General features: G+C 58.5%; 3 protein-coding genes across 4 annotated transcripts; all 3 read left to right on the top strand.

The window, feature by feature from the left end:
* The first annotated feature begins 330 nt into the window (after positions 1 to 330).
* On the top strand, positions 331 to 3,053 carry HRURF (HR upstream open reading frame). The gene is made up of 2 exons (XM_059371390.1): positions 331 to 375; positions 2,604 to 3,053. Exon 2 carries the CDS (start codon positions 2,949 to 2,951, stop codon positions 3,051 to 3,053), a length of 105 nt encoding a protein of 34 aa, XP_059227373.1. The 5' UTR covers positions 331 to 375; positions 2,604 to 2,948.
* Positions 3,054 to 3,153: 100 nt separating this feature from the next.
* HR (HR lysine demethylase and nuclear receptor corepressor) lies at positions 3,154 to 17,792 on the top strand. 2 transcript variants are annotated; one of them, XM_059371369.1, is made up of 19 exons: positions 3,154 to 3,227; positions 4,490 to 5,140; positions 5,888 to 6,662; positions 8,021 to 8,171; positions 8,250 to 8,437; positions 9,828 to 9,989; positions 10,744 to 10,833; positions 10,993 to 11,108; positions 11,903 to 11,984; positions 12,348 to 12,511; positions 12,629 to 12,865; positions 13,074 to 13,239; positions 13,432 to 13,501; positions 13,695 to 13,825; positions 13,923 to 14,042; positions 14,147 to 14,262; positions 16,211 to 16,375; positions 16,811 to 16,939; positions 17,085 to 17,792. In XM_059371369.1, the coding sequence occupies exons 2-19, from the start codon at positions 4,529 to 4,531 to the stop codon at positions 17,145 to 17,147; spliced, it is 3,537 nt and encodes a 1,178-aa protein (XP_059227352.1). In that variant the 5' UTR covers positions 3,154 to 3,227; positions 4,490 to 4,528; the 3' UTR covers positions 17,148 to 17,792. The 2 variants fall into 2 exon arrangements, with proteins under 2 accessions (XP_059227352.1, XP_059227361.1); XM_059371378.1 differs by lacking the exons at positions 16,211 to 16,375; positions 16,811 to 16,939; positions 17,085 to 17,792 and adding an exon at positions 14,403 to 14,690.
* A 4,858-nt stretch (positions 17,793 to 22,650) lies between these two features.
* NUDT18 (nudix hydrolase 18) lies at positions 22,651 to 25,414 on the top strand. Its single transcript, XM_059393013.1, has 3 exons — positions 22,651 to 22,953; positions 23,839 to 24,052; positions 24,373 to 25,414. Exons 1-3 carry the CDS (start codon positions 22,792 to 22,794, stop codon positions 24,966 to 24,968), a joined length of 972 nt encoding a protein of 323 aa, XP_059248996.1. The 5' UTR covers positions 22,651 to 22,791; the 3' UTR covers positions 24,969 to 25,414.
* The last annotated feature ends 1,775 nt before the right edge of the window (positions 25,415 to 27,189 follow it).

The raw sequence follows: 27,189 nt of genomic DNA, 5'->3' as shown, positions 1-27,189 counted from the left end.
TTCCCTTCCTCTCCCCCTCACCCCAGGTCCTGGGAGAATTCTCCCTGGTATTCCCCCTCCCCCACGCCCTCCCTGGGGTCCAGGCATTGTCACAAGAGTGGGGGGCAGGGTGGGGGGAGGCCAGCCTCAGCTGTCTGAAGGATGGAGGGGCTGGGGAAGTAGGGCTAGGTGCCCAGACGGCCGCGTGTGTGGGAGGGGATGTCCTCAGATGCCCTCCACCCGGCAGTCCCCGCTCTGACGTGGGTGCCCCCCCCTCTCCCCGCCCGGATTAGTGGCAGCTTGGCCTGACTCTCCGGGGCTTCTTCCCCCGCCCCCGCCTGCTGCCCTCCCCTGGGCAGGGGGCTGTTCTACCCGAGGGGCACTGTGCTTGCCCAGGTAAGGGGCTCTGGGGACAGGGTGAGGGCAGCTGGCTCGTGAGTGCTGCTGCGCTTGTCAGCATGAACGTGTGTATCAGTGTGTGTGTGTGTGTGTGTGTGTGTGTGTGTATGTGCCTGAGGGGTCGGTGTGAGCCCAGGGTGGGCCCAGGCGCTTCTGGGGGTGCTGGTCAGCTTGCGTTTGTCCATGAATCCAGCATTGTGTCCACGCATGTGTGGCTTTCCTTCTATGTTTGTATCTTTTGTGTCTCCTTCGATCCGCTCCGTCCTCAGGCACAGAACAGCCGGCTACAAGGGCTCTGTGGGCCGGTGGCATGGACTGTGGGGCAGGATGGGAAGCCAGTGAGGGTGGAAAGGGCCTTCTCCCCCGACTCCCATGACCCCCTGGGCATTTCAGAAGCCCTGTCCCGAGAGTCCAGTTCTAGTTCAGAGATTGACCTGACAAAGCAGACATGGAACTGGGGTTGGGGGTTGAGGTGTGGGGGGATGACTGTCCTGCTCCCCTGTGACAATCCCCATCTCCATGGGGATGACAGTAACAGGCCCTCAGCACCCAGGACAACCCAGGCTCCCACCCTGCCCTGCCCAGCCTCTTCTAGGCCCTAAGCTGAAGGAATCTCCCCCTAGACTCTCCCACAAGCTTCAGCTGCCAGAGGACACAGATGGGGGACCACAGACACACCCCACCACCACCCCCAGCTGCACCCTGGAGCCAACCTTGCTGGGGACGCGGTCTGGACCTTGGCATTATGGTCCACATTGGGCCCTCCACGGACATTTCCCCTGGCACACTCAGGTCCAGGGCACCCCTCAGGGGAGCTGGGGGAGGAAGGGAGTGTTAATAACTAAGTCATGTAAACAACCCCTACCAGCCTGCCCTGCCACAGAAGTGGCCCCTGGGGGGAGGCGGAGGGGCTGAGGGAGTTGGTGCCAACAGGGCCAAGTCTTGCCCAGCGCCCCTTTGGGCCTCCTCTTCTCGAGCCCCCTCCTCTACTCCTCAGCTGGTGAAAGGATTCCTGTCTCCCTTTGCGTCTCCTGGGAGAAGGCTTCCTCCCAGCTCTTCATGGCTCCCCCTCCCGGGGTGGTAGAGAGATGGTGACTTGGGACCAGGCCGGAGGCATCTGAGAACTCATCCCGTCGATGGGATGGGGTTGGGTGGGGTGGCACTACCTCAGTCCCAGGCTGGGTGAAGGCAGACCGGGGATGGCTTCCATGGGGAGGCCAAGGAGTCGTGGGGTGGGAGGTGGGGGGCCTGCAGGGAAGGGGAGCGCCCGTTGGGCGTGTGGGTTTCTATGTGTGTCTGAATCTGTCTGTGTGTTTGAATCTGTTTGTGTCTGTGCTCTGGAACCACCCCCGCAGAGGAGCCGGGATGCTTCCCCTGGTGGAGGGTGCCCTGCTTTCCCATTTCCTCTCCTCCTCTCTGCTCCCTCCCAGGAGCCACTCCCATGGGCTCTTCTCCAGTGCTGGGCCTGGAAGTACTAGGAAACAGGATGGGGCAGACCCTCAGAACACTGGGCTAGAGCAGGTGTTGGGGCTCATCTGCTCCGACCGCCTGTCTGGACAGTTGGTGAAACATAGGCTCTTAGAGTAGGGATAGACTAGAGCCTAGGTCTCCCCAGAACTGCTAAGGCAGTACCCGGGTTCATTGTTGGGCCCTGGAAGGGGTCTTGAGTCAAGAATGGTGAGGAGCAGCTTGGCCCTTTGAGGATGAGGCAGGGCAGACATGGGCCAGCGGGTTGTGCCCATGTGACAGAACCAAAGGACCAGGAGCAAGTGTTCCAGGAGGCACAGGGTCGGCTGGCGTGGGTCAGGCGCCCATCACTGACCCGTGAGAACCCGACTGCCCCTGCCAGCTCTGGCACTGCCCCCCTCCTAGCCGCCCCGCCCTAGCACCCCGGGGGGCACCCCGCCCCACCATGGCCTGGTCCGGCCCCTCCCGCCCTTTGCTCCAGTTCCCGGGCTTGGCACCTATAGTGGGGGTGCTGCCCGCCTGCCAGGCTCCGGGGCCGGGCCCACGGGAGGGTGGGGCGGCTGGGAAGCTGGCACGCTGCCCCGGGGGAGCCTCTCTCGGCAGGCGCCCGGGTGCCGCGGGGGGGAGGGGGGAACAAAGGGCTCATTCTCCCCGTGCGCAGCCGGTGGCATCGCCGGGGCGTTGGCGGAAGCCCCCGGGGCCCGGGAGGGGGCAGGCCCAGGCGGGGCCGCCGAATCACGGGCTCCTGTTTCCCGCAGGGTGCTGGAGGAGGAAACCGGCGGAGCAGCTTCCCCACTCTCAGTTGTGCGTCTGGCGATGGCGATGAGAGGTCCTGCTGCGCTGTCCGCCGCGCTCTGCCTCCATTAGTCGCACTGCGCGGTGCTGCGCCCTCGCTGGTGCCTCTCTCCTGGGACCCGGGATCGGCCCCCACTTCCAGGCACGACCCCCTCCCCCGGCCTCTCGGCCTTTCCCCCCTTCCTCGGCCTTCTCCGACCCGGGGCGCACGTTCCCCCCGGCCCGGCTCCCACTCTCCCTCCGGGGACACCCGCTCCCTAGCCCCGGCCCGGCCCTCCCCGCGGCGCAGCACGGAGTCTCGGCGTCCCATGGCGCAACCCACGGCCTCGGCCCAGAAGCTGGTGCGGCCGATCCGCGCCGTGTGCCGCATCCTGCAGATCCCGGAATCCGACCCCTCCAACCTGCGGCCCTAGAGCGCCCCCGCCGCCCCGGGGGAAAGAGAACTCGAGCGCGCTGAGCGGAGAGCGGGAGAACGTGTCCTCGCTCGCCGGCCGGGAGGCCCCGGAGCCGGCCCATGGGGAGCGGGCGCCGGGCGCTGGCCACGACGACCGCCGCCGCCCGCGCCGCGCCTGGCCCGCGAAGCCCAGGTAAGCGCCGAGAGGGGGCGCCAGGGGGAGCCTTCTGGGGACACTCGTAGCTGGGCATTTCTGAGCCAAGACCCGGCTGCCCGCATCGAGGGAGTTCCCCGTGCTTCTCCAAGGTGCTGCGCCACAGGTCTGAAAGTTAGGATGCCCGACGGGGCTGGACCGCGACGGAGCGGTGGCCCTAGAAAACCCGAGCTACCTCTGTCACGGTTCCCTGGGCCTCCTCCCCTCTCTCCTGGGGCTTCAGCCAGCCGGCCAAGGGGGCCGCGCTGGGAGAGCGCTACAGCTCTGGTGCCACCTGTCACCCTGGTCCTTCGCACGCACGTTCAATTTTCCCTCCTTTGCCTCTCTCTGGGGCGCAGCCCGCATTCCCCGCCTCCTTCCCTCCCCCTGCCAGGCTGCAGTTACCAGCGGCCGCCAGCGGCCCTGGCACTGCCTGCTGGACTCAAGCAGCTTGACCTGTCCCAGCTGAGGCCTCTTAATCTCCCCTCTCCTGTGCTGGCTCCCTCCTTCCCTTGGGGGCTGTGGTGGAGATCTCAGCCCCCAGCAGTTGTCCCCAGACTCTGCTTCCAAAGCCAAGAAACCATAGAGAGATGGGAAGAGACACACCAGCGACTGCCCAAGTGTAGGGAGAGTTACCAGCCAGCAGCCCTGCCAGGAGGCTCATCGCCGGTGACTTCTGCCCATCCTGCCTGTGCTTCCCACCGCTACAAGCTTGAGTGGGGCTGAGCACTGGCGGTAGGCAAGCAGTAGCCCCTGGCCCCACAGATGGCAATGTGGAGAGAGGCCTCGAGAGACTGCCAGTTTCCAAACCCTATTTTACACAAGGCCACATGGAGGACCAGAGGAGTGATATGACTTGCCCAAGGTCACATAGCAGGTGCTAAGTCAGGGCCAGGATCCTGCCTTCTTGTCCCCAAGTGCAATACCCTCCAGCAACCTCAGCTTTTTAGAGTCTCTCCCCTTGCCCTGCCCCATGGCTCGTGCCCAGGATCCAGACCCATCCTGCAAGTGGCAGTCTGCCGAGGGCCTCTGGCCCAGGTGGGCTTGGGCATTTGGGGCAAGGGCTGACCGCCCCACACTTGAGCATCCCACCCAGGCAGGTCCTTCGGGTTGCATGTGGGCAGGTGGCGTGGAGCTGAGCTGTAGGCTGGCACTTGCCTTACTGGTTTGAGCTGCCTTGGTGCTGCAGGGCGGTGCCCAGCTCTGCACCAGGCGGTAGGGTGCTTGGGGCACGTGCTCATGGTGTGTTGGTTATGCTCCAGGGACCCCCTCTGGGAGAGCCCCATGAGGGCAGGAGAGTGATGGAGAGTACGCCCAGCTTCCTGAAGGACACCCCAGCCTGGGAGAAGACAGCCCCCGAGAATGGCATCCTGGGACGGGAGCCGGATACCCTGCCTCAAGATGGTCTGCGCCGTGGTGCACTGTGCCTCGGAGAGCCTGCTCCCTTCTGGAGGGGTGTTCTAAGCCCCCCAGACTCCTGGCTTCCCCCTGGCTTTCCCCAGAGCCCCAAGGACACAATCCCACTGGTGGAGGGAGAAGGCCCCCGAAATGGGGAGAGGAAGGCCAGCTGGCTGGGCAGCAAGGAGGGGCTGCGCTGGAAGGAGGCGGTGCTCACCCACCCACTGGCCCTCTGTGGCTCGGCATGCCCACCTCGTTATGGCCCCCTGATTCCTGAGCATAGTGGTGGCCATCCCAAGAGCGATCCTGTGGCCTTCCGGCCCTTGCATTGCCCCTTCCTTCTGGAGACCAAGATCCTCGAGCAAGCTCCCTTCTGGGTGCCCACCTGCTTGCCACCCTACGTAGTGTCCAGCCTGCCCCCAGAGCGTCCGTGTGACTGGCCCCTGGCCCCACACCCCTGGGTGTACTCAGGGGGGCAGCCCAAAGTGCCCTCTGCCTTCGGCTTAGGCAGCAAGGTGAGATTGTTGGAGCAGAGTGGGTACCTGGGGCTTAGACCATGCAAGGTAGCTGAGTGTTCCCTAGCAGCCACGCCAGGTCACAGTGCTCTGCTCTTCCGTTCTGATGAAAACGTCAGATGGTACCCTTAGTAGAGGAGCCTGTCAGATCAGACAGCGTCAACCCCAAGCAATGCCTCCTCCGGGTGATTCCATCTCACCAAGCCTTCCCTGCCTTTGGGCCATTTCAGGGACTGACACACTCATTGTCCCCCCCAGAGCAAGGCCCTGAGAACTGCGGTTTCTGAATATGTGGTCTCGTCCTGGAGTTTGTGGGGGGCAGACAAGGCCCTTTATCTGGCTGCGGGATGTGGCAGGTTTCCCCATGACCTGTGTCTATGGCACATGTTCCCCCGCCCCAGGCAACCCACCCCCTTGCCCAGGAATAAGATTTATGCTATTTGAAGACCAGTATGATACTGGTCATCAAACGGTCTAAACAGATCCTTTGGTGGTGGCAGGCGCTGACCCTTTAGCTGCTGGATTGTTCGGAGGTCTGAGAAATCCCAGGGAGGCCTCGGGGGCAGGGTAGCAGGGCAGTGGGGAGGCACTTAGGGATCAGGGTCTGGAAACCAGTATTGAGTTCCTCAGTGTCTTCCCAACCCTTCAGGCCGCACAGGCACACACCAGCTGGTCGTCAGTTCTGCCCATCCTTTGAAGTGCTGGGATCAAAGTCAGCATGAGCTCTACCCTTTCTCCTCTCTTTAGGGCTTTTACCACAAGGATCCAAGCATTCTCAGGCTGGCAAAGGAGCCACTGGCAACCGCGGAACCTGGGCTGTTAGGCTTCGCCCCTGGTGGGCATCTCCAGAGAACTGGGGAAGCGGAACGTCCTTCATTCCACCAGAGAGATGGAGAGGCAGGAGTCGGCAGGCATCAGAATCTTTGCCCATTCCTGCTGGGGCATCCAGACGCTGTTCCCCGGACCCCCTGGCCTGGTTGTCCCCCGGGCCTGGTTCATACTCTCAGCAACGTCTGGGCTGTACCGGGGGGTGGGAGCCTTGGGTACCAGCTGGGACCATCAGCCACATCCAGGTGTCCCTCTCCTGGGCCTCCTACCCCCCAGGGAGGCTGTTGCTCATCTCACCCACCTGCTAGAGATGGAGGCCTTGGCCCTTGTGGGAAGTGCCAGGAGGGGGGTGCCATCGGGCCCAGTGAATCCAATGAGGAAGTGAACAAGGCAACTGGTCCCAGGGCCTGCCCACCCAGCCATCACACCAAGCTAAAGAAGACATGGCTCACACGACACTCTGAGCAGTTTGGGTGCCCAGGGGGCTGCCCCAGGGATGAGGAGAGCCCACCTGCCCAGCTGCAGGCCCTCAAGAGGGCAAGCAGCCCTGAGGGAGCTGGTGGCAGCCCAGCTGCCAAGCGCCCACCCAACCCTTTCCCAGGCAGTGTGGGACAGGGGACCAAAGGCTGGCAGGAGATGCTGGAGTCATCGTTTGGGAACAAGGTGGAGGCGTCACAGCATACTAACCACAGAGGTAAGGGTGCAGAGGGCCCTACCTGGGAGGGGGCAGCCAGGACTGGGGCTTTGTGGGGAATTGGGGTCGTTGGGCCCTTTATGAGGGGATCATACAAGTGGTCTGGTTTCCAGCCGGATGTGATGGTTCTCTGGGAGTTCCTTAGCATCTACAGGCCAGAGCAAGTGGCTTCTTACTTCCGTCGGCCTCCTCCCAAGCTGTGATGTGTCTGTGGCATTGTAACAACACCTGGGTCCTGACTTTGCTGCCTGGTGCGTTGTGACCTTGGGCCAGTTACTTCACTTCTCTGGGCCTCAGTTTCTTCATCTCTAAAATGGGGCTAAAGATGGCACCTGCCTTGTAAAGACTGCTTGCTGCAAGATGAAATGGTATAATTCACATCAAAGGCTTTGAAGAATTCCTGACGCTGAATTAAGTGAGCACTCACAAACATTCATCTTAGTGACTGTCTGTGCTACATAGCCCCGTCTGGGGGACTGTCCCTCCTAAAGGACCCCTTGTAGTGCTCCAGGAATGAACAACTCCTCCCTAGGCCAGCCGGATTATGGGAACTCATTTTGGACTCGGCTAGTAGTAGGACTTTGGAAGGTGCCTCCTGGACCTGCTGTCACGCTGTGCTCTTCACAGAGGGTTCTAGCACTGCCGGCTCGGGCTCAACTGTTCAGGGTCATTTCAGTTTCTTGGTCAAAGCTTCTGGATCGAAGCCCCCAGGGGCCTTGCCCAGGCACCCTTGCACCTGGTGTGGGTCCGTCTGTGCTCTTGCGGGCCTCTGCCAGGGCTGGGAGGCTGTTGGCCCCTCTCCCTTCTTGGGTTACTGCACCTGTGGCTGTGTTGAAACTCTCCGGCCTTCTCACCTTCCAGCACCCTCTGTCCTATGCCCGGATTGTCTCCTCACACTGACAGGCGGTCAGTGATATCACTAAGCCCACTGTGGAGCTATCCAAAGTTTGCACCAACTGAGGGACGCCTGGCTGGCTCAGTCAATGGAGCATGCGACTCTTGATCTCAGGGTCGAGAGTTCAAACCCCGTGTTGGGGCATAGAGCTTACTTAAAACAAAACAAAACAAACTTGCACTTGGATCAGGGTGATGGCCCAGCGGCTCCAGCCTTGGGCAGCAGACCTCTCCTCTTGGCCATCAGGCCACATCATGCATTCCGAGGCTCCCCCACCCAGCCCTTCTTGTGAAGGTTCTGGCTGTCTGGTTCACTTTCACTAGCTCCAAATCCAGCTCTGTAGACCAGGGCCTAGGGGCGGGTCTCGCTCTGCCTGTGGGTGGGCTGGGTGCTAAAGGCAGGGCCTGGGGCTCCCATAAGCTCAGGAGCCCCAGACCCCTGACCAGCTTCATTGCCTCCTCAGGACCCCAAGATGGCAGGGCCAGCCTCCAGGACCCGGGGCTTCATGACACATCTTGTTCGGCTCCCCGGGCAGGCACGGCTCAGTGCCAAAGCTGTGCCCGTGCAGCTGGAGAGGCGGGAGGGCTGGCCCGCCCCTCCCAGCAAGTGGCGAGGTGAGCCTCTTGCCCCTGGCTGCCCCCAACACCCTCCCAGTCGGGACTCTCTCCTTATCTCCTGTATCCCGTGTCCAGATTGCCTCTGGGAGGGGAGCAGCCGCAGGAGGAAGACTCTGCAGCCTGCCCTGAGGAGGGAGGATGGTCTGGCCCTGAGGCCAGGCTCAGCAAGGGCCTCGCCAAGCATCTGCTAAGTGGTTTGGGGGACCGACTGTGCCGCCTGCTGCGGAGGGAGCGTGAAGCTCTGGCCTGGGTGCAGCGGGAAGGTGAGCAGGACACGTGGGGCAGGCGGGAGCCGGGGAAGGCTGGATCCTGTGGTCACTGTGCTTTGACAAGGATCATGGGGCCTGCAGAGTGTGGGCCCCTCCCTCCCATTAGCACAGTCCATCCTGGTACCAGCTCAAGAGAGCTCCTGCCCTGCTTTGCCCTTATTCCTGGCTTAGGCTCCTAGGCGACATGAGTTCTGAAGTTTGTTGCTGGGGCAAGGGATGTTGGGAGGGTGTGAAACCTGGTCCAGTCCAGCTGCCTGAGAGTTTCTGGGTTTGCTGGGGAAACAAGACAGAGTGCCACGTGTCTTCAAGGGCATTGGAAGGTGGGGGCCCTCCCTGCTGTTTGGGCTCATAGACTCTGGGAGGCTAGTAGGGTCTGGGCCGATGCGAAGGGTGGGGTGCCAGCCATTCATTGGGTCCCTCTGGCTTCAGGGTCTCCCTCCTCTACCCTCCTACAGCCCCGCACATGCATTTGAAAATGTGTGCACGCCCCTGCAGGAAGGTCACAACCTGGGTAGGAGCCCCTTATGGCTCCCTCTTGTCCCAGAGAGTCCAGTCCCTTCCCCCTCCCCTCGGCCAGTCTGGTCTGGCCCTCCCTCAGCCCAGATTCCCAGCACTTCACATCAGGCGGCCCATCCTCCTCGGCTCACCCCAGCTTGTCCATCCCCTCGGGCCTTGGCACTCTCTGTTCCTTCTGTCTGGAATGCCCTTCTCCTCCCTTTCTCCCTGATGAATGAACACTTACTCATCACTTGGGGCCCATGTCTGTTGCTGCCCCCAGCATCCCCACCCTAGTCATTCTATCCTAGTCTCCTCCTCCAGCACTCTGGAGTATCATGAGCACTGCTGTGTTTGCGAGCCCATCTCCCCTCTTGGAATGTGAGCGCCGGGAGGGCAGCTCTGAGCCCTGACCTGCGCTGAGGCGCCAGCACTCAGCCACGCACAGGACAAAGTGTCGCATGAGTAAATGAACGCATGCTCACTGGCGTCCTTCCACTGACCGAGGAGGGCTTAGTCAGAAACTCTGGGTGAGGGAAGGCGTGGCCTCCTAAGGTTCCCTCTTCTGGTATTCAGAGTCTCCTGAAGGGACACCACCTCGGGATGGAGGGAAGTGGGTGGAGGACTGTGTTGGAAATGGTGTGGATTGATAATTCAGGGCCGATGGGGAAATCCTTGGAGCAGGAACTGGGGAGGTAAGGCCTGCACTGTTGCTGGGAGAGTTTTCTGGAGACAGTGCTAGGGGGAGGTTCTTTACAGAGGCTGTCTGACAGGGGCCTGTCTCCCTTCCGGGGTGGCCCCACTGTTCCACTCCATCCCTGCCTGGAGGTCCCCAGAAGGGACCTGTGGTCTGAGCCTCTCTGACCCTGTTCTCTCCCGTGGCTAACAGGCCAGGGGCCAGCCAGGACGGAGGACAACCCAGGCGTTCCTCGCTGCTGTAGCCGCTGTCACCGGGGACTCTTCAACACCCACTGGAAATGCCCGCACTGCAGCCACCGGCTGTGTGTGGCTTGTGGTCGCATGGCGGGGGCTAGGTGGGCCAGGAAAGCAGGTAGGAAAGGGGCTGGGAGCTGAAGGTGGGAGGGCAGGGATGGGGCCTGAAAAGGGCGTCTCTAAGGTTTGTGGCCGTTTCTGGGCTGCCTTTCCCCAAGAAAGCCTCGCTGCCAGCTCCAGCCTCCGTCACCATGGCTCAATGCCCCTTAGAGCAGACTTTTCCCTCTCCCCAGTCCGCCTGTAAAAGGAGCCGAGTGCCTACTCTTTGCCTCCCACTTTGCTTGGCTTGCACCTTTTTAAACCTTACAACACTGTGAGGTGGGTATTACTGCCTCCATTTTTCCAGATAAGAAAAACACAGAGGTTACGTGACTTGTTCAAGGTCACACAGCTAGTAAGTGTTGGATCTAGGATTTAGACTCAGACCTTCCGATCCCAAGTCTTACTGTTCTCGTGGTTCTCAGCTTTTCTCCCTTGGCTCCACTTAGTCGCCCGAGGGCTTAAAATTTCCCAGTGTTCCTACAGAGGTAGCCAAAAAGAGTTCCAGAGTCAGAAGCGTTTGAGAACACTGTATTCTACAAGATCATCTTGGAGTGTGGCAATGAGTGTCAGCATTTTAAAGGCTCTGCATTCTGCAAGCAAAGGATCCTATGTGATTTTTGAACCCAAGTGTCCCAGAAAGCCCATGTTTTATGGATTTATGGATTGTCGAGTCCCTTGATTTAGATGTCATGCCCTTGCCCTTCTTCACCAACCTTAAGCTGTGGTTTTCTCGGTTTCCTGACTGCAGCTTCTTTCTTCCTACCCCACAGGCCCTCAGGAGGAGTCCGTGAAGGAGTGTCCCCAAGAGGCTGGGCATACTGCCAGTTCCCTGACGCTCACCCAATTTGTTTCCAGCCAGGGTGAGCCATCTTGGAGGGGTGGGGTGTGCAGAGGGTGAGTCTCGGGGGAGAGTGGCTTCCTGTCTGGATGTGGCTTAGCCCAATCCCATGCCCTGCTGCTTGGCGAGGCCCTTCTGTCCACACTCACTACCAAACTCCGTCTCCCCTCCCCACTCACAGCCTTGGCAGAGTTGAGCACCGCCATGCACGAGGTTTGGGTCAAGTTTGACATCCGGGGGCACTGCCCCTGCCAAGCTGATGCCCGGGTGTGGGCTCCTGGGGATGGGGGCCAGCAGGTAAGAAGCTGGGCAGTACTAGCTGATGGGCCCCCAGACTGGGCAGTGTGTCTGGATATTACTCGTAGAGTTTGGCCCTTGTCTTTTTGGTGGGGATGAAGGACATGGATGCTGGGTAAAATCAAGGTTCTTCTCCCTCTCCTTTGGGGATCAGGATCCATGGAGGGAGCTCTAGCATCGGCCCCACCTCCCTCTTTGCTTCCTCGGAGCGCCTACCCACTCTGTACGCCTTCTGGCTCAGCACTTGCCCCATCATGCCGGAGCTGTTCGCTGGCGGGCCCTGTCTCTCCACTCCCCAGGCCCGGGCTCCAGCGGGCGGAGTACAGACCCGCCTTCTTTCTATACCGTGCTTTTAACACAGAGCAGGCACTCAGTGTGCATTTTACAAAGTTTTTATAAAGTTCACTCTTTTGTTGTGAAACTGATTCATTCAAGAAATAGTTTATTGAATGCATTTTGCGTGCCAGACCCTGGTACATAGCCATTATGGAAAATACAACAAGTATAAGGAAGAAGACAACAGGCTAGAATGGTACCGTTATCATCTGGATGTATTTCTTTCCAGTCACTTATCTCTGTATTTGTTCCGCTTATTTTTGTGTATTTTAGGTCAGTACTGTGTGTGGAATTCTGTGAGCACCTTTTCCCCACCTAATGTTGTATCACAGAACCTGCTCCCTGTAAACCCAGTTTTGCAGTCTGTTGTTAATTACTGGTGGGTTGAATTGGATTGAACTCTCTTTGCCATTTTTAAATCTCTGGTTGGATTGGGGGGTGGTGGATGGGTTTCACAGAAGGAGCCGACAGAGAAAACTCCCCCAGTTCCACAATCTTCTTGCAACGGGGATACCAACAGAACCGAGGACATCAAAGAGGGTGAGCAGCTCCCCTGGCCCTTGCTTAGACTGTCCAGGGAGGCTGGGCCGGGCTTGGTGTCCTGAGGACAGACTGGAATGGCTTCAGCTCTCCTCTGCCATCCCTAATCTCCATCACTCTTCTCAAGTCATTCCAGAGAAAATAAATCTAAAAAAAATGTACGATGAGCCCCCTCACCCATCTCCAGTCAGACCCCCACTGTGAGCCCCTCCTTGGGAGAGGTTTTGGAAGCTGCTGGAAGTGGGAGGTGAGCGCCTCCAGAGCAGTGAGGAGAGAGACTCAGCCAGGAGATGAGGGCAGAGCCTGTGGGCAGTGGAGCCTCCAGAGAAAGGGGAAGCCCCTCACCGTTTTCCTCCCTGCCAGAGACCCCGGACTCCACTGAGACCCCGGCAGAGGACCGTGCCGGCCGAGGGCCCCTACCTTGTCCCTCTCTCTGTGAACTGCTGGCCTCCACCGCTGTCAAACTCTGCTTGGGGCACGAGCGGATACACATGGCCTTTGCCCCGGTCACTCCTGCCCTGCCCAGTGTGAGCAAGGGCACAGAGGGAGGCCTGGGGGCCTGGGGACAGAGGCTGGGCTGGCCCTCCCTGTGGGGTAAGGCAGGTCCTGAGTTGTCCTGCCCCTCCGTCCTTCCGTCCATGCAGGATGACCGCATCACCAACATCCTGGACAGCATCATTGCGCAGGTGGTGGAACGGAAGATCCAGGAGAAAACCCTGGGGCCTGGGCTGCGGGCCGGGCCAGGACTACACAAAGGCCTGGGCCTGCCCCTCTCGCCAGTGCGGCCCCGGCTGCCTCCTCCCGGAGCTCTGCTGTGGCTGCAGGAGCCCAGGCCTCAGCGAGGCTTCCGTCTCTTCCAGGAGCACTGGAGGCAGGGCCAGGTGAGGCTCCTTCCTCCAGGCCCCCAGTTCTTCCGGCCCCGCTTGCCCTTGGAGCTTAATCTGTAGGCAGACTGGGTCTGTCACCCGGAGTGGGCAGCAGGGTTGGTCCCCACGTGGGTCTGTTGTCCCCTACAACACGCCCCGGCCTGGCCAAGTTGGCTGCCTGTCCATTCTCCCCCCCATATCCTTCTGCCTTTCCTCGATACAGCCTGTGTTGGTGTCAGGGATTCAGAGGACATTGCGAGGCAACCTGTGGGGTACGGAAGCTCTTGGGGCTCTTGGAGGCCAGGTGCAGGCACTGACCCCCCTCGGACCTCCCCAGCCCACAAGCCTCCACAGTACAACATTCTGGGAGGGATTCTCCCGGCCTGAAAGTAAGTGTCCCTGATGTGGGGGAGGAGGAGCTGGGAGGCCGAGCCTGGTGGCAGCAAAGTCCCATGGTGACCCTGGGGAGGGAGCCAGAAGCAGAGCCCGGGGCCAAAGCTGAACCCTCTTGCTGCCACAGGGCCGGGTCCTCTGGCAAGGAGGTTCTTCTCCTGGGGCCAATGGCATGTCTCCTCCCCTAGTTCGCCCAAAGTCAGACGAGGGCTCCGTCCTTCTGCTGCACAGAGCTCTGGGGGATGAGGACACCAGCAGGTATGTATAGTACCAAAGGGAAAGGGCTGGCCCAGCTCCTTAGCCTCTGCCCAGCCCCTTGCCCTTACTTCTCCTCCTCCGCCCCCCACCCCATGACCCTCTTGCCTCTGGGAGTGACCCCAGGAGAAGTGGGCTCAGAGGGACTCTTGGGTACCTGGGTTGAGCCTGCTGGGCATGGCCCTGCCCCCTCCAGGTTGGAGAACCTGGCTGACAGCCTGCCCCTCCCCGAGTACTGTGCCCGCCATGGGAAACTCAACCTGGCTTCCTACCTCCCACCTGGCCCCGCCCTGCATCCACTGGAGCCCCAGCTGTGGGCAGCCTATGGTGAGTGCCCACTCCGCTCTTGGCTGGCCCCTGATCCCATGCCTGTTACTTCTGAGTGCCTGTGTGACCCGCCGGTCCCTTCTCTGCCTTTGCACAGGTGTGAACCCACACCGTGGTCACCTGGGGACCAAGAACCTTTGTGTGGAGGTGACTGACCTGGTCAGTGTCCTGGTATGTGCCGAAGCCCCACCGCCTGCCTGGCACCGGGCACAGAAAGGTGGGTCCCGGGCCAGAGGCAGGGGTTGGACTGGCCACAAATCTCGATGTGCGGTTTCTTCCCCGCCACCCCCAAGGCCCCCCTGACCTCTTTGTCTTCCACAGACTTCTTCTCAGGCCTGGACGGGGAGGGGCTCTGGTCTCCCGGCAGCCAGGTCAGCACTGTGTGGCACGTGTTCCGGGCCCAGGACGCCCAGCGCATCCGCCGCTTTCTCCAGATGGTGAGGAAGGAGTTGGGAGTCTTCCCCCTTCCCTTGCGCTGCCCTCGTGCTCCCTAGAAGTGGGGGCTCCCAGCCCCCCGAAGCTCTCCCTGTTGTGCGTGCCCCATGTGCTCACTCTTCCCACCGCCCCCCCCCCCCAGGTGAGCTGGACGGCCTTGACTCATACAGAGAAAGCAGCTTGGGACCTTACGAGTTGTGTGGTGGGGCACACAGGAAGAGCTGGGGCTGAGCAGGGACCTAAAGGTGACTCGAGAGCAGAAGCTGGTGCAGGCTAGGCACTGTGTAAGGGCCTCGGGTACACGATCTCGATTAACTGGCACAGCCACCCTGTGTGGCAGGCTCTGCTGCCTTCCTATTTTGCAGCTGAGTAAACCCGGGCTGAGTGCAGAGCTGAGACGTGAGACCAGGTCACAGTCCAATTTCTCCTGGGGACAGACAGCCTCCCCTGCATGGGCTCCAGGTGGCAGAGGGGGAAGGGAAGCCCGTCTGAGATGCCCTCCTCCTGCCCCCTCCTCCGAGACCTACATCTTATGAGGTGGTGCTCTTTGGGATGCTAGCGAGTGAGGGCTGAGGGAGGCAGCATGGGAGGTAGGAAAAACTGGACCGAGGAGGGAAAGACTGGACCAAAATAAGGGGCAGGGAATGAGAAGATGAGGGGATGAGCAGGAGGTAGGAAGCTCCATGGGGCTGGGGAGGTGGAAGGTCATTATTAAGGTTAGAGCAGATGCAGTGGTTCCAAAGTCCATCTCAACCCTGAATGTCCTGGGCAAAAGACATCCACCAAGGGTCACTGCTGCTAAAGACACATGAACACATCCACAGACAGGCTGGTGTCACCACAGCTGTCCACCACCCCCCCACCTGCCCACAGGCACGCATATCTGCAGACAAACACAGAGGGATCTGTAGATGTACACACCGATGCTGGGACACGCCGAAGGAAGCAGACAGAAGCACACCTTCATACACAGATGGCCTCATCTAGTCTGGGTGTGGTGGCCCTTAGGCAGTCTCACAGGGCCAGGCCTGATGATTCACAGAGAAGGTTCGAGGGGCCTTTTCTCACTGGGTGGCCTGGGAAACACCAATAAGCTCCAGGATGGACTCTGAGGGCAAAAGAGCCTTGGCGCCTGCCTGGGGCCATCCTAGGGTTCAGCCTGGCTCACCAGCCTCCTTTTCCCCCATGGGCCAGTCTGGGAGCCCTGAGTCCTAAACCCAGGGACAATGACTGAGGTCTTACTGAAAAGGTGGATTTGGCTGGTGGCCAGGTGAAGGGTGATGCTGGCTTTGACCTCTGCGGGTACTCCGTGGGCATCTCCTTCTCTAGCTCTCATGAATCCCTGTCTACCCCAGGAGCGCCCCACTCCAGTTGGGCTGAGGAAGGCCCCCCATACCCATGCTTGCTTTGGAGGCCTCAGCCTGGCAGGCAAGCCTGTGCATCTATAGGGCATCAGGGCTTCTCTGTGGCCTTTGCCGGATCTGGGATCTCAGAAGAATCTGATCGATGCTTTAGATGGCCCCCTAGGGACATACAGCTATCTAGTGGCCTACAATTTAGCACACGATTCAGGACATTCGCGGGATACAAGGTTAAGAGCTCCTGGTACAGACAGCTTATGAGTTCAGTTCATGCAGGGTATCTTTTCTGGGTTTTTGGAGACAGGGGTCCAGGGCCAGGGACACAGAAGTTATTCGAGGCATCTAGTCCCAAGAAACGTGGGGGTTTAGATCCCCAGCCTCAGAAATCTGTTTTGCCGACCTGAGCAGCTCCAGCCCCTTACAGCCTAGCCCTTTCTCCCACCCCTAAGACTGCCCCCTGCCTATCCCTTGAGGCTTGACCACTTCCGCTCTTACCCTTTGCACCCCTGGCCTTTGGGAAGTCTACACCCTGCCCTGTGGCCCTTTACTCATTTCCCCACCTTGCTCATTCCTCCTTCTCTTCTTTGAGGTGTGCCCGGCGGGAGCAGGCAACTTGGAGCCTGGCACCCCAGGCTGCTGCTACCTGGACACGGGGCTGCGGCGGCGCCTGCGGGAAGAGTGGGGCGTGAACTGCTGGACTCTGCTGCAGGCCCCTGGAGAGGCTGTGCTGGTGCCTGCTGGGGCTCCCCACCAGGTGCTTCCCCAGCGGGCCAGGGGCTCTGTAGAGTGCTCAGACTATGAGAAGCGAAGGGGCCAGAGCAGACACCACACTGCTACAGGGGTCCCCTGCCCCTCTGGCCTCGCCCCTCCCAATGCCCTGAGAGCAAGGCAGGGCAGGAAGTCCCGCCCCACTGTAAGGAAGAGGCGAAGCTGAGCAGTCCGGAAGTCATCTAGCCCTACTGGGCATCGTGTCCTCTGATGCCCACCCTGCCTGGGCCCTCTCTGGCCTCCCCTTGGCCTGGTTTTGGCCATGCCCTTTGAGGTCCCTGCTGCTGGATCCAGGGCCCCGCTATCTGAGAGTTCGGTGGGGGTCATCATGGGAAGTAGATCTCGGGGGCAAGAGGGACAGTGGGAGGATGCCTGAGCCCGTGTCTCCACTGAGCCTCTGCCCACCTCCTTTCTGGTACAGGTGCAGGGCCTGGTGAGCACCGTGAGCGTCACTCAGCACTTCCTGTCCCCAGAGACCTCTGCCCTCTCTGCTCAACTCTGCCACCAGGGACCTAGCCTGTCCCCTGACCGCCGCCTGCTTTATGCCCAGGTGAGGGTGACACTGGCCAGGAGAGCAGCACAGCAAACCCATTCTGGGCCAAGCAAGCAGCCAGCCTAGGCCCAGAAAGGCCATTCTTGGCTGGAAGAGCCCTGGGATGTGACTGTAAACACCTTGTCCTTTCTCTTTCTTCTAGATGGACTGGGCTGTGTTCCAAGCAGTGAAGGTGTCTGTGGGAACATTACAGGAGGCTAAATAGGGGGATTCCGGAGGGGATCTGGGGTAGGCTGGGGACAGGTAGACCAGGTGCTCAATCCCCACACAGCTTCAGGAGAGAATGACACTGGGGGACTTGGGGACTTTTGATCAATCCCTCAGGCACCACTCTGGGCACAGGCAGGGCACCTTGTTTTCCGCTCCAATCTGGGTCCTAAAGCCAACAACCACAGTGCCATTGAAGCCCGCACCTGCCCTTCGCAGGCCAGCACCTGCTCTGTCCCTGCACCCCTCTCCACACTTCCACGCTGGGGGTGAAGGACTCCCTCTGACATCTGCCCCCTGAACCCAAGAGACAAACAGCCCTTCCTTGGGGGACCTTGGGAATCATTCTGGCTTAAGCAACACCTTCTGCTGCCTCATCCCTGTTCCCACCTGTGCTCGAGTGCTGCTTACATCACCCACATCTTCACTGGGCTCCAGGGTGGCTCTTCGCACTGCAGGCATGCTGGACAGGGGGCCGATGAAATCCTGCCCTTTTGCCAGACAACAGTGAAGTTGGAGGGGAGGGGCATCAGGAGACTGCCCAGGCTCAGCTGGAGGGAATGATATGGGCTATGCCTTGTCCCTGCTCCCTCTTCTCGCCTCCCTCCTTCGTGATTTCCATTAAAGTCTTGTTGTTTTGTGATTGCTGCTGGAGTGGTTGGCCTTGCTCCTGCAGGCCACGTGGACTGGGGAGGGAGGGGAGACAAGGAAATGGAGTGGGGTTGGGGGACTCAATGATAGGGACCTCACCCACCCCTGTCTGCTCCTCTTCCTGGGGCCTGGATCCTTCCCACTGAGGAGCAGATGGAACCTTCCAGGGGTCTGCCCTGAAGATGCTCCTGGCAGCAGACTGTGGACAAGGCAGAGCCCTGGGGTTCAGCGGCATGGCAGCCTTCCTGTGCGCGCTAGGGCTACAGAGATCTGGGAGCCCCAGCCTGCCAGGGACTGCAGGCTACCCCAGCTCTCCTGTCTGACTCGACCTGAAGCTCTGGGAGTGTGGCCCAGAAGAGCTCTTGCCTAGCCGTCTGCCCTCCGTGCCCGTGGCTGGCCCCAGGCCCGCTTCCCAGGGACTGGCTTGCTGCCTGCGACACTGGACAGCCCCCCCCCCCCCCCCGCCCTGGAGCCCTCTGCGGCTCTGCCTGCTCGTATGCCCTTGTATATTGCAGTGCCAGCAAACTGCGACTCTTGGGGTACCTAACTGTTCCTACAGTGGTTTGGGGAATGGTGTTTTTTATGAAATAAAACTTTTTTATTATAAATTTCATAGACTTTCAGAACATTTAAAAAATAGGAAAAAGTCACCTGTAAGTTCATCTCCACTCAACCCAACCCAACCACTATTAACATTTTGGTGTATTTCCTCGTATTTTTTCCAAGGAGTTGTTTTATACATGACTGAGTTGGTCTGTTTTGTACTCGGTTTCTTCCTTTTGACACTGTATTGTGGTCATTTTCTGTGTTGCTACCTAACCTTCATTTTAAATGGCTGTTTGTGTTCCCTTCTGTGGCTTCGCTGTGATTCACATAACCATCCCTCATTTGAAAGAAAAAAAATCTGGCTTCTTCATTGTTTGCAGAGCTAGGTTATTTTCATATTTTCATGGGATAGAGAAAAAAGAAAATCAAGCAGCTCCTACATTTTACTCTGTCACTGTTTTCATTTAACCGATCTTATGTAAGTAACCCCTTTCCATGATTTTGAGGCAGACATTATTTATTTATATTTATTTATATTTTACAGAAGAGAAGAGAGACAGGCTGGGGTTAAGTGAGTCACCCAAGGTCACACAGCAGTTTTAGCAACAGAATCGGTGTTTGAACCAAGCTTTCTGACTATAGCCTCATTTACATTAGTCTCAGCCCTTCACAGATTTTGCAGATGGGCTTGCTGTCCTCTCTGTCCTTCCAACACAGACACTTTATAGCTGATTATGTTCCAAGTGGCACCGAGTGACCCTTCCCTATCTACATTTCATTTTATATGGCTAATTTCACCCCAAAACCCCAACATAGGGTCCTTCTCGTGGGAAGACAAAGACGGCCGAGTCACCAGGCCTCTCTCTTCTCCACAGACCTCTCCACCCCACCCCCCACTCCCATCTCATGGCAGGCCACAGCACCCTTAAGGGCATATGGGGTCTGACTCTTGTAAACAGCAGGTGGACCAAATGTTCCAGGACTGGCCCTGGGCAGGAAGTCAGTCCAGGTGGAGACTGACCCTGAGACACCTGGGGGCATCTGGGGGCACCTGGTGGCCCTCTTCCTCATGGAGGCTCAGCTGGTTCACCCCTAGGCAAGGATTGCCCTTGGGGCCTCTGCTTCTCCCAGCATCCCACTGTTCATATTCTGCTTCTGCCTCTCTCACTGGTCCACATGTCACCAAAGCACAGCTCTAAGAGCTGGAAGTGACTGCAGCATGTGGCTAATCAGTGCCAAATTTTTCCTTGTCCTTTTTAAAAAATATATATTTTATTTATTTATTTATTTGAGGGGCAGGGGTAGGGGAAGAAGTGCAGGGGAGGGGTAGTGGGAGAGGGAGAAGACGACACCCGGCTGACCAGGGAGTGAGATAAGGGGCTCTATCCCAGGACCCTGAGACCATGTCTTGAGCCAAAGGCAGATGCTTACCACACTGAACCACTCAGGCGCCTCTTTTTTCTTATAAAGTACGTTTTTAGACTTTTGATTTTGAAATGATTTTAGATTTACAGCCAAGTCACAATACAGTGCAGAAAGTTCCTGATTACCCTTCCTCGTGCTTCCTCTCCTGTTAACATCTTACACAAAGATGACACAGTAATCAACACAAGAAGTCCTTATCCATACACTATTAACCAAGCAGCAGGGCTTACTGGGATTTCACCAGTTTCCAACCAATGTCCATTTTCTGTTTGAGGATCCACCTAGGGCTGCATCTTACAGATGGCCTAGAGGGCAGACGGGGCTCCCCCAAGGTCCTTCAGCAAGCTAGTGGCAAGGCACGGGCTGAGCCAAACCTTCCCCTCCCTGCACCTTGGGTAACTGCCTTCCTCAACCTCCTGCTTTGCAAGGGGACTGCGCCTGTTGCCCGGTGGAGGCCTCTACATTTGACGACGCCCTTGCCCCACCCTGTCTGCCCATTCCCGCCCTGTTTCCAAGGCTGCCTACACGGCCTTCCTGCGCATGTGCTCACACGCGTGTGCGTCCACGTGCTCGGAAATGGCTTCCTCTGGGTTTGTTCCTGTGGGAGCTGGGAGTACTGTACAAGGCGATCTACCAGTCCCACAGCTCTTGCCCATCAGGCCACGCAGCCAACCCCCTTTCCCCAACCAAGCCATTGCTCCACCCTCTCTGGGAAGGGAGGATGCAGAGTGAACTCACGGAGAACTTTCTTTGTTTCTGGTTCTGGAGACTTCTCTGTCAGCCCCTTTCCACCCTCGGCTTCCCCTATGGGTCTTAGGACCTCTGCTGCCTCGGTCTGGTGTGTGCTGTCTTCCAACCAAGGCCTTGAGAAAGTCTACTTTGTCCTGTTTCCTTCAGCACTCCCAGGAGGGCTGGGTACACAGCCTTGAGGGGCCTCTGCCTGGGCAGCCCTTTCAGCTTACACGGGGCTTTCCTGTTGCCTCCTGTGCAGCTCGCCACAGGGGTGATTAGGTCCACTTAACAGGGGAGGAGTGCTTTTCCCAGTGATATGGGGGAGTGAAGCGGGGTTTTGCTGCAGTCTGCTCTTCCAGGCAGTCTGGTGTTTATCTTAGGCTGCCTCTGAGGCTCTCAGAGCCCTGCCAGACATGACCTCATTCTCTCTCAAATCATCCCTGGGAGGCAGAAAGGAGTCTGAGACCAACGCTGTTCCCACTTCACAGATGTGAAAACCGATGTGCAGACACTCACACACAAGTATGTTGACAAGTTGCTCTGCAGTCCCCGGGGCCAAACTCGGCCCCATGAGTTCCAGCGTTTGGGAGGAGAGGGGTCTTGGATAGGGCTGTGGTCAGCAGTATTCACCAAGTGGCTCAAAAGCTTGTGGGCCCAGCAGGGATGCCCTACCACCTACCACAGGCCCTACCCCCAGGGAACTTGCTGTCAATTCCCTATGTAAAAGGGGCCTGAGGAGGCCAGTCTGGTGTGACTGGAGTACCTGAGAGTTTAGTTAGGTGGCGGTCCTGTAGTCATATTTCATGACAATGGGCCTTTGTGTCAGCAACAAGTGCTGTGGCCCGGAGGGCTCCCCCTGAGGGCCAGGCTGCCTGGTCACCATGACCTGCACTGGACAGTCTACAGAGCTCCTCCTGTGATGTCTCACCTCCCCCAACAACCCTGTGAAAGAAAGGCTATTATGAGCCTAGTCTACAGATGAGGAAACTGAGGCTCACAACTCATCCAGAGGCTCAGAGCCAACCAGTAAGCTGTGGCGGGGCATCTGGTTCCGAGTCCAATGCTTTATCTACACCTTCCCAAAAGGAAGGCGTACCAAGCTGGCAGGAGGGAAAGGGGAGACCCAACTGAGGATGAGGAGCCCAGACTTGTCTGGCTTCACAGTTTCACTCCAGCTGGCCCTGCATTCCTGTCCTGACAGTAGGTTAAAGGAAGCTCTGAGGAGGAAAGGTCAGTCTGGGAGAGAAGTCGGAACTCGCCAAAACAACCCACACCCTGCTCTCAAAGTGCCAGGCCACCAGGTCGTGCGAGCTGGGTGTGTGTGTGGTGGGGGTGGGTAAAGATGAAGGAGCGGGACCTGGTCCCTGCCCTCCCAGGGCTCTCAGTCTGCAGTGGAGAACGCCCTAAAACTGCGTGGGAAATGCAGTGGACGAGGGGCCAGGGCACCGATGAAGGCTGGGCTGGCTGATGAAGGCTGGGCTGGCTGATTCCAGGCCCAAATCCCCTCCTCCCATGGCCAGCCACACCTTGACCATCCCAGCCCTGCTCCCTCTCTCCTCTGAACACCTGTCACACCTCTTGCCCAAGCCATTCATTTAGCACTTGGCTTATAACCCTCAGTTGACTTTTTATTATATATTTATGTCCATCTCCGCAAGGTCAGACTATCCTCCAAGGCAGGAGCTAATGTTCCCCCTGCCATGGTGACATGCGGTACATTTTTAGTGAAGAAAGGTTATTTGGGAAGTGATCGATTTGGGCCATGCCATGGAAGGTGTATGACCAAAGTTGAACAGTAGGTCCCAGCCACGGCCCCAGGCCTCCGTGATGTCATCTGGGTTGTTGTGAAGTCATCGTTGCTGGCCACAGTGGGGCTCTGCAGCCCGCAGGCAGGATGACGTCATCGTCGGAACCCGCGCGGACAAGTGCTTGCCGGAAGAATTAGCGAGGCTGGTAGCTAGCAGTGTCGGGAGAGAGAGGCGGGGGTGGAGGGGTAACTGATTAAAAAGCAGAAGCAGCTCCGCTGCGCCCACCGGCCAGGCCCGGCCCCTAACCCACGGACTGGCCCCGCCCCCGCATTGACCGAAGCGAGCCAGCCAATCCGGGCAGGCCGCGGTGACGCGTAGCCTATCAGCGGACAGGACTCGCCGGGCGCTTCCGCATTCTCGAGCTCGTCTGGCCGGAGTCGGGAGGGGGCGAGGGCCGCGGACCACTGTCGCACTCGTCTCCCACCCTGCCCTGCGTGGCCGGTCTGCTGGGCGCCCGTCTGCCATCTCCCAGGGGACCCGATGGCCTCGGAGGACCTGGCGGGGGCGCTGGCGGCGGTGTTAGGGGGCCAGGGGCTGAGTGTGCACAGCTGTGACTCGGAGCCAGCCGGGGAGCCCCTGGCGCCTGTGCGGCTGCGGAAGGACGTCTGCTACGTGGTGCTGGCGGTGTTCCTCAACGAGCAGGTGAGCGTCCGCCCGCCGGGCCCAGCGCCCGGCCCTCCGCAGCGAGCAGCCAGCCCCGGTGGGGACAGAGGAACTGCCGGCAACAGCCACCACTTAGTGCGTGGTGCTTCCTAGTTTTGCAAAGCACTCTCACTCACACTTAACATCTGAGCCTGGAGCGGCCCAGCCCTGAGGTTGTCCCTCTATCCTGAAGAGGCATCTGAGGCCCAGGAGCCTGTTCATTTCCTCCCACTAGGCCTCAGTGTCTTGAGAGGAGGCCTTATTCCTCTTTCCCTGGAATCTTAAGCATAGTGCCTGCCGCTAGTGGGCCCAAATATCTGCCCAGTGCCTCGGAGACCTCCTCTGAGTCCCATGGACAGTAATGGCATGACCTGTGCTTCTCTCAGAACTGTCCCACTGTGTGGTGCTCTTTCTGAGCTCATCCTTGTGCAAGCTACTGCAACCACAGCTAGAAGGGGCCAGGGCCATGGGTAGGAGCAGTGTGGGGGTGGGGGTGGGGTGTTTCAAAGCCCAGGCCCCAGTGTGAGACCCTGCCACAGTTTGTAAATCACCAGGGAAGATGAGAGATATACATAGAGACATATGGCATCTAGACATGAATCAGTGCAGGACACATGGCAAACCTCACCGTGGGGCCTAATTCGTAGCCCCTGAAACAGTTCCTGGGAATCTTAGCCCCTTTCTGAAATGGAAGTCTGAACGCAAAGAGGGCTACATTGCAGAGCGAGACAGCCGCGACCCCCGGCACACAAGGGCCAACTCCCTGGAGAGCTCAACCGTTTGAGGCGTGCACCAGTAAGGGGTTTTTTCCTGACTGTATTTGAGATGGGCTCTAACGCCAGGGCTAGGGAAGGTTCTCAGCAAGGATCCTCTCTCTCCCTTTAGGATGAGGTGCTACTGATCCAGGAGGCCAAGAAAGAGTGCCGTGGGTCTTGGTACCTACCCGCAGGGAGAATGGAGCCTGGGGAGACCATCGTGGAGGCACTGCAAAGGGAGGTGAAGGAGGAGGCCGGGCTGCACTGTGAGCCTCTGACATTGCTGTCTGTGGAGGAACGGGGCCCCTCCTGGATCCGCTTTGTGTTCCTCGCTCGAGCCACGGGTATGGCCTGCCCATTTGGCAGTGTTTGGCTGGGGGGGGGGGGGAGCTGAAGTTTATGGCAGTGTTTGGCCAGGAGAGGGGGTGGCAGCTGACACCTTTTCCCCAGCTTGTCTTCTAGTGATATGAGCCCCTAGTCTGTCTGGTACAAGCCTGGCATCTCCAGCTTGAGGATGTGACTCCCAGCCCCTGCCAACGCCTACTAGCCCCTACCCTGGGGCGGGTCAGGGTTCGAATGCTTGGGTGGCCATTTAATCTGCCAGACCGGGCACATCTCTCAACAGAGACCCTTTCCCCCACCCCATCCTCAACATCTCCTCCAGGTGGAATTCTGAAGACTTCCAAGGAGGCAGATGCAGAGTCCCTGCAGGCTGGCTGGTACCCACGAACCTCCCTACCCACTCCACTGCGAGCTCAGGACATTCTGCACCTGGTAGAGCTGGCTGCCCAGTACCGGCAGCAAGCCAGGCACCCTCTTCTTCTGCCCCAGGAGCTTCCCTGCAGTCTGGTCTGCCAGCGGCTCGTGGCCACCTTTACAAGCGTCCAGACAGTGTGGGTGTTGGTGGGCAGAGGGGGGATGCCTCACTTGCCCATCACTGCCTGCGGCTTCACTCCCATGGAGCAAAGGGGTGGCATCAAGATGGCCATCCTGCGGCTGCTACAGGAGTGCCTCACCCTGCACCACTTGGCGGTGGAGACCAAGGGGTTGCTTGGACTGCAGCATCTGGGCAAAGACAATGCAGATGGCATCTGCTTGAATATGCTGGTGACTGTGGCTTTTCGGAACCCAGGGATGCAGAGTGAGCCCCCAAAGGTTCGGGGTGAGAACTTTTTCTGGTGGAAGGTGATGGAGGAAGACCTACAAAGCCAGCTCTTACAGAGGCTTCAGGAATCATCTGTTGTCCCAGTCAACAGATAGGAAGGTGCCATCGTTGTGCAAGGAGCTGGGCACATGTGCCCCCCACCCCACCGTAGCCCTGCCTTCCTTTGGGGAGGCAGGAGGTTGGCAGTCAGGGGTCTTGTTGCATTGGGAGCAGGTGATTCTCCTAGTTCTCAGGGTAATTTCCTTCTCTGTGGAATAGGTCCCTACAGTGCACCGAAAGGCCAGTGCCTTTAACCAAACAGGAAGGTCAGAGCTCAAGGATCTAATTGCCCTATCGGTAAAATGAAGGCACTACTCCCTAAGGGGATGTGGGAACTTTCTGAACCTGAGAGGGCATCTATCTACTCATCAATTTCCATGCTTGCCTCAGTAAAGGCCTACACCTGGATTCTCATATACTTAGAACACGGACTTGGGGTGCTGGGGGAGATTGTTCCAAGGGAGTGGGCTCCATGCTGAGTAAATAGGTGGTTCTTGCTTTGCCTTCCTGTCTAAATATCTCTGTGGGGAGGAAGTGAGCAGGAAGGGGGGACTGCATCAAAAAAGAAGCTCCTCCCCTTGTCCCACCACAGTCACCCACGTCTTCCCAGACAGCAAGCGGGTGTCCCAGACTGCAGGTGACTGGGGCGGGCAGGCTTCCTGCCATCCACCATAGCCTCTGTGGCCCACTGGGGCTCTTTCTCTGGCCTGCTGGGGTGGGATGTGTCCACCTCCCCTCCAGGGTTTGAACCGTGAGAACACCAGAAGCTTCATGTGGGCAAGGGGTCATATAGGAAGAGCTGGTCCTGCCTCTTGGCGGAGTTCCATCTCCTTGAGCTTCCTTGTTCCCTCCCTGCATCATTCTGCTGTCCTCCAGGCTCCTGCCTTTCTACAACTCCAACCCAAGCTCGACCATAACCCTTTCTGTTCAGCCCAGCAGAATCATGATAAAAACCTCTTTTTAAAAGAGAACTTTACTAAAACTTAAGGGAAAACCACAGGGAGTGAACAAAGAAAATATACTGTGTGCTACTCACTGCGTGTAATACAGATTTCTGGTTCTGAGCAAGGGAACACTTGTCTAGGCTTCCCTTCTGAGGTAACTCCACTCTGACACTGATCGACTAGGATAAGCCTCCGTTTCCTTTCTTGTGCCCTTTGAGGACAAACATCTCCTACATGATGGAATCAAACACTTTCTCTTTGGTTCCCTTCTCTTAGCATCTGAGGGACGCACCAGTCCATATCCCTGTCGAAGGGCAACTTTTGTTCTCACTTTATTTAGCCTACAGTGGTTTTCAACCCTGCCCATTAGAGTCGCCTGGAGAATTTTAAATACAGCTCTGGGCCCAACCCTGAGACACCGATTCCACAGGTATTGTGAAAAGGAAACCAAGTGATTCTGACTTGCACAGAGGTAAGAGGCGCTCATCAGCCCTGAGTTCTCAACCTGCTGTGTCCTGAAGTTGTCTCAGCTACCTTCCTGAGGGCTTTTTAAAACAGGAGGTCTACTAAAGCATTCACACAATTCACAATGTAAACACCCCAAAATGAGACTTGCGTACAGGTGCTCCAGATGGCCTGTTCTTCCCCCGTGTCTCCAGGGCTCGCTGGCTCTCAGCTGCAGGTAAGCTGGGCAGAAAGTGTTGGTTGGCCAAGAAAGGGCCTGGTTTCTGGCAGGCGCTGGGGAACGTCGGATGTGCTTTGCCAGAGCCTGTCTCTGTTTACCACCCCTGTCGCTACCCCCAACCCCCGACACCCAGCACACCACCTCCCTCCGCTCCAGTGCTGGAAAAGCAGTTGGTCTTTCCTGTGGAGGCAGATGGGCCTGAATGAGCAGAGGAGTCCCGCGCAGGAGGACACGAAGGGTGGAGAACAGGGCTGTGTCTATGCAAACCTTTTATTGCTGTGTCGTCTGGGGGCACATCTCAGGGGGACACAAGGGCGAATGCTGAAGGGGAGGGAGGAGGGGAGTATCTGTGACTCCCGGATGCTCAGCCATTTTCAGACTTGAGGAGTTCAGACCCAGTGTGCCCCATGAGCTGTGCTCTCCCGTCCCACGCCAACACCCATGTGCGCAAACACACATGCACACACACGCACGGTGTCCTTCAGAGCCGCGGCAGCATCCTCCCCAGCTTGGAGGAATGCAGGAGAGGGAGAGGTCACCGAGTTCCTTCTCTTCCATGTCACCTCCTGGCAACCTGCGGCTGGCTTCTAGAAGCGGCACAGGCAGGAAAAGGAAGCGAAAGGGGCTCTAGCCTGCTCTACCTTGCCC

This window comes from Mustela nigripes, chromosome 1 (genome assembly GCF_022355385.1).
Source record: "Mustela nigripes isolate SB6536 chromosome 1, MUSNIG.SB6536, whole genome shotgun sequence".
Classification (NCBI taxonomy): Eukaryota; Metazoa; Chordata; class Mammalia; order Carnivora; family Mustelidae; genus Mustela; species Mustela nigripes.
Note: the sequence above shows the minus strand (reverse complement) of the source record. Positions and strands in the feature narration are given on the sequence as shown.

What these genes read in the sequence shown, in the direction of transcription:
- HR (XM_059371369.1), top strand. Translation starts at nt 4,529, where the DNA reads ATGGAGAGTACGCCCAGCTTCCTGAAGGACACCCCAGCCTGGGAGAAG. An exon ending in CCAATTTGTTTCCAGCCAGG is followed by an intron (nt 10,834 to 10,992) that starts GTGAGCCATCTT and finishes CCCCACTCACAG; the next exon opens with CCTTGGCAGAGTTGAGCACC. An exon ending in AGCACTGGAGGCAGGGCCAG is followed by an intron (nt 12,866 to 13,073) that starts GTGAGGCTCCTT and finishes TCCTCGATACAG; the next exon opens with CCTGTGTTGGTGTCAGGGAT.
- HRURF (XM_059371390.1), top strand. Translation starts at nt 2,949, where the DNA reads ATGGCGCAACCCACGGCCTCGGCCCAGAAGCTGGTGCGGCCGATCCGC.
- NUDT18 (XM_059393013.1), top strand. Translation starts at nt 22,792, where the DNA reads ATGGCCTCGGAGGACCTGGCGGGGGCGCTGGCGGCGGTGTTAGGGGGC. An exon ending in CGGTGTTCCTCAACGAGCAG is followed by an intron (nt 22,954 to 23,838) that starts GTGAGCGTCCGC and finishes CTCTCCCTTTAG; the next exon opens with GATGAGGTGCTACTGATCCA. An exon ending in GTTCCTCGCTCGAGCCACGG is followed by an intron (nt 24,053 to 24,372) that starts GTATGGCCTGCC and finishes CATCTCCTCCAG; the next exon opens with GTGGAATTCTGAAGACTTCC.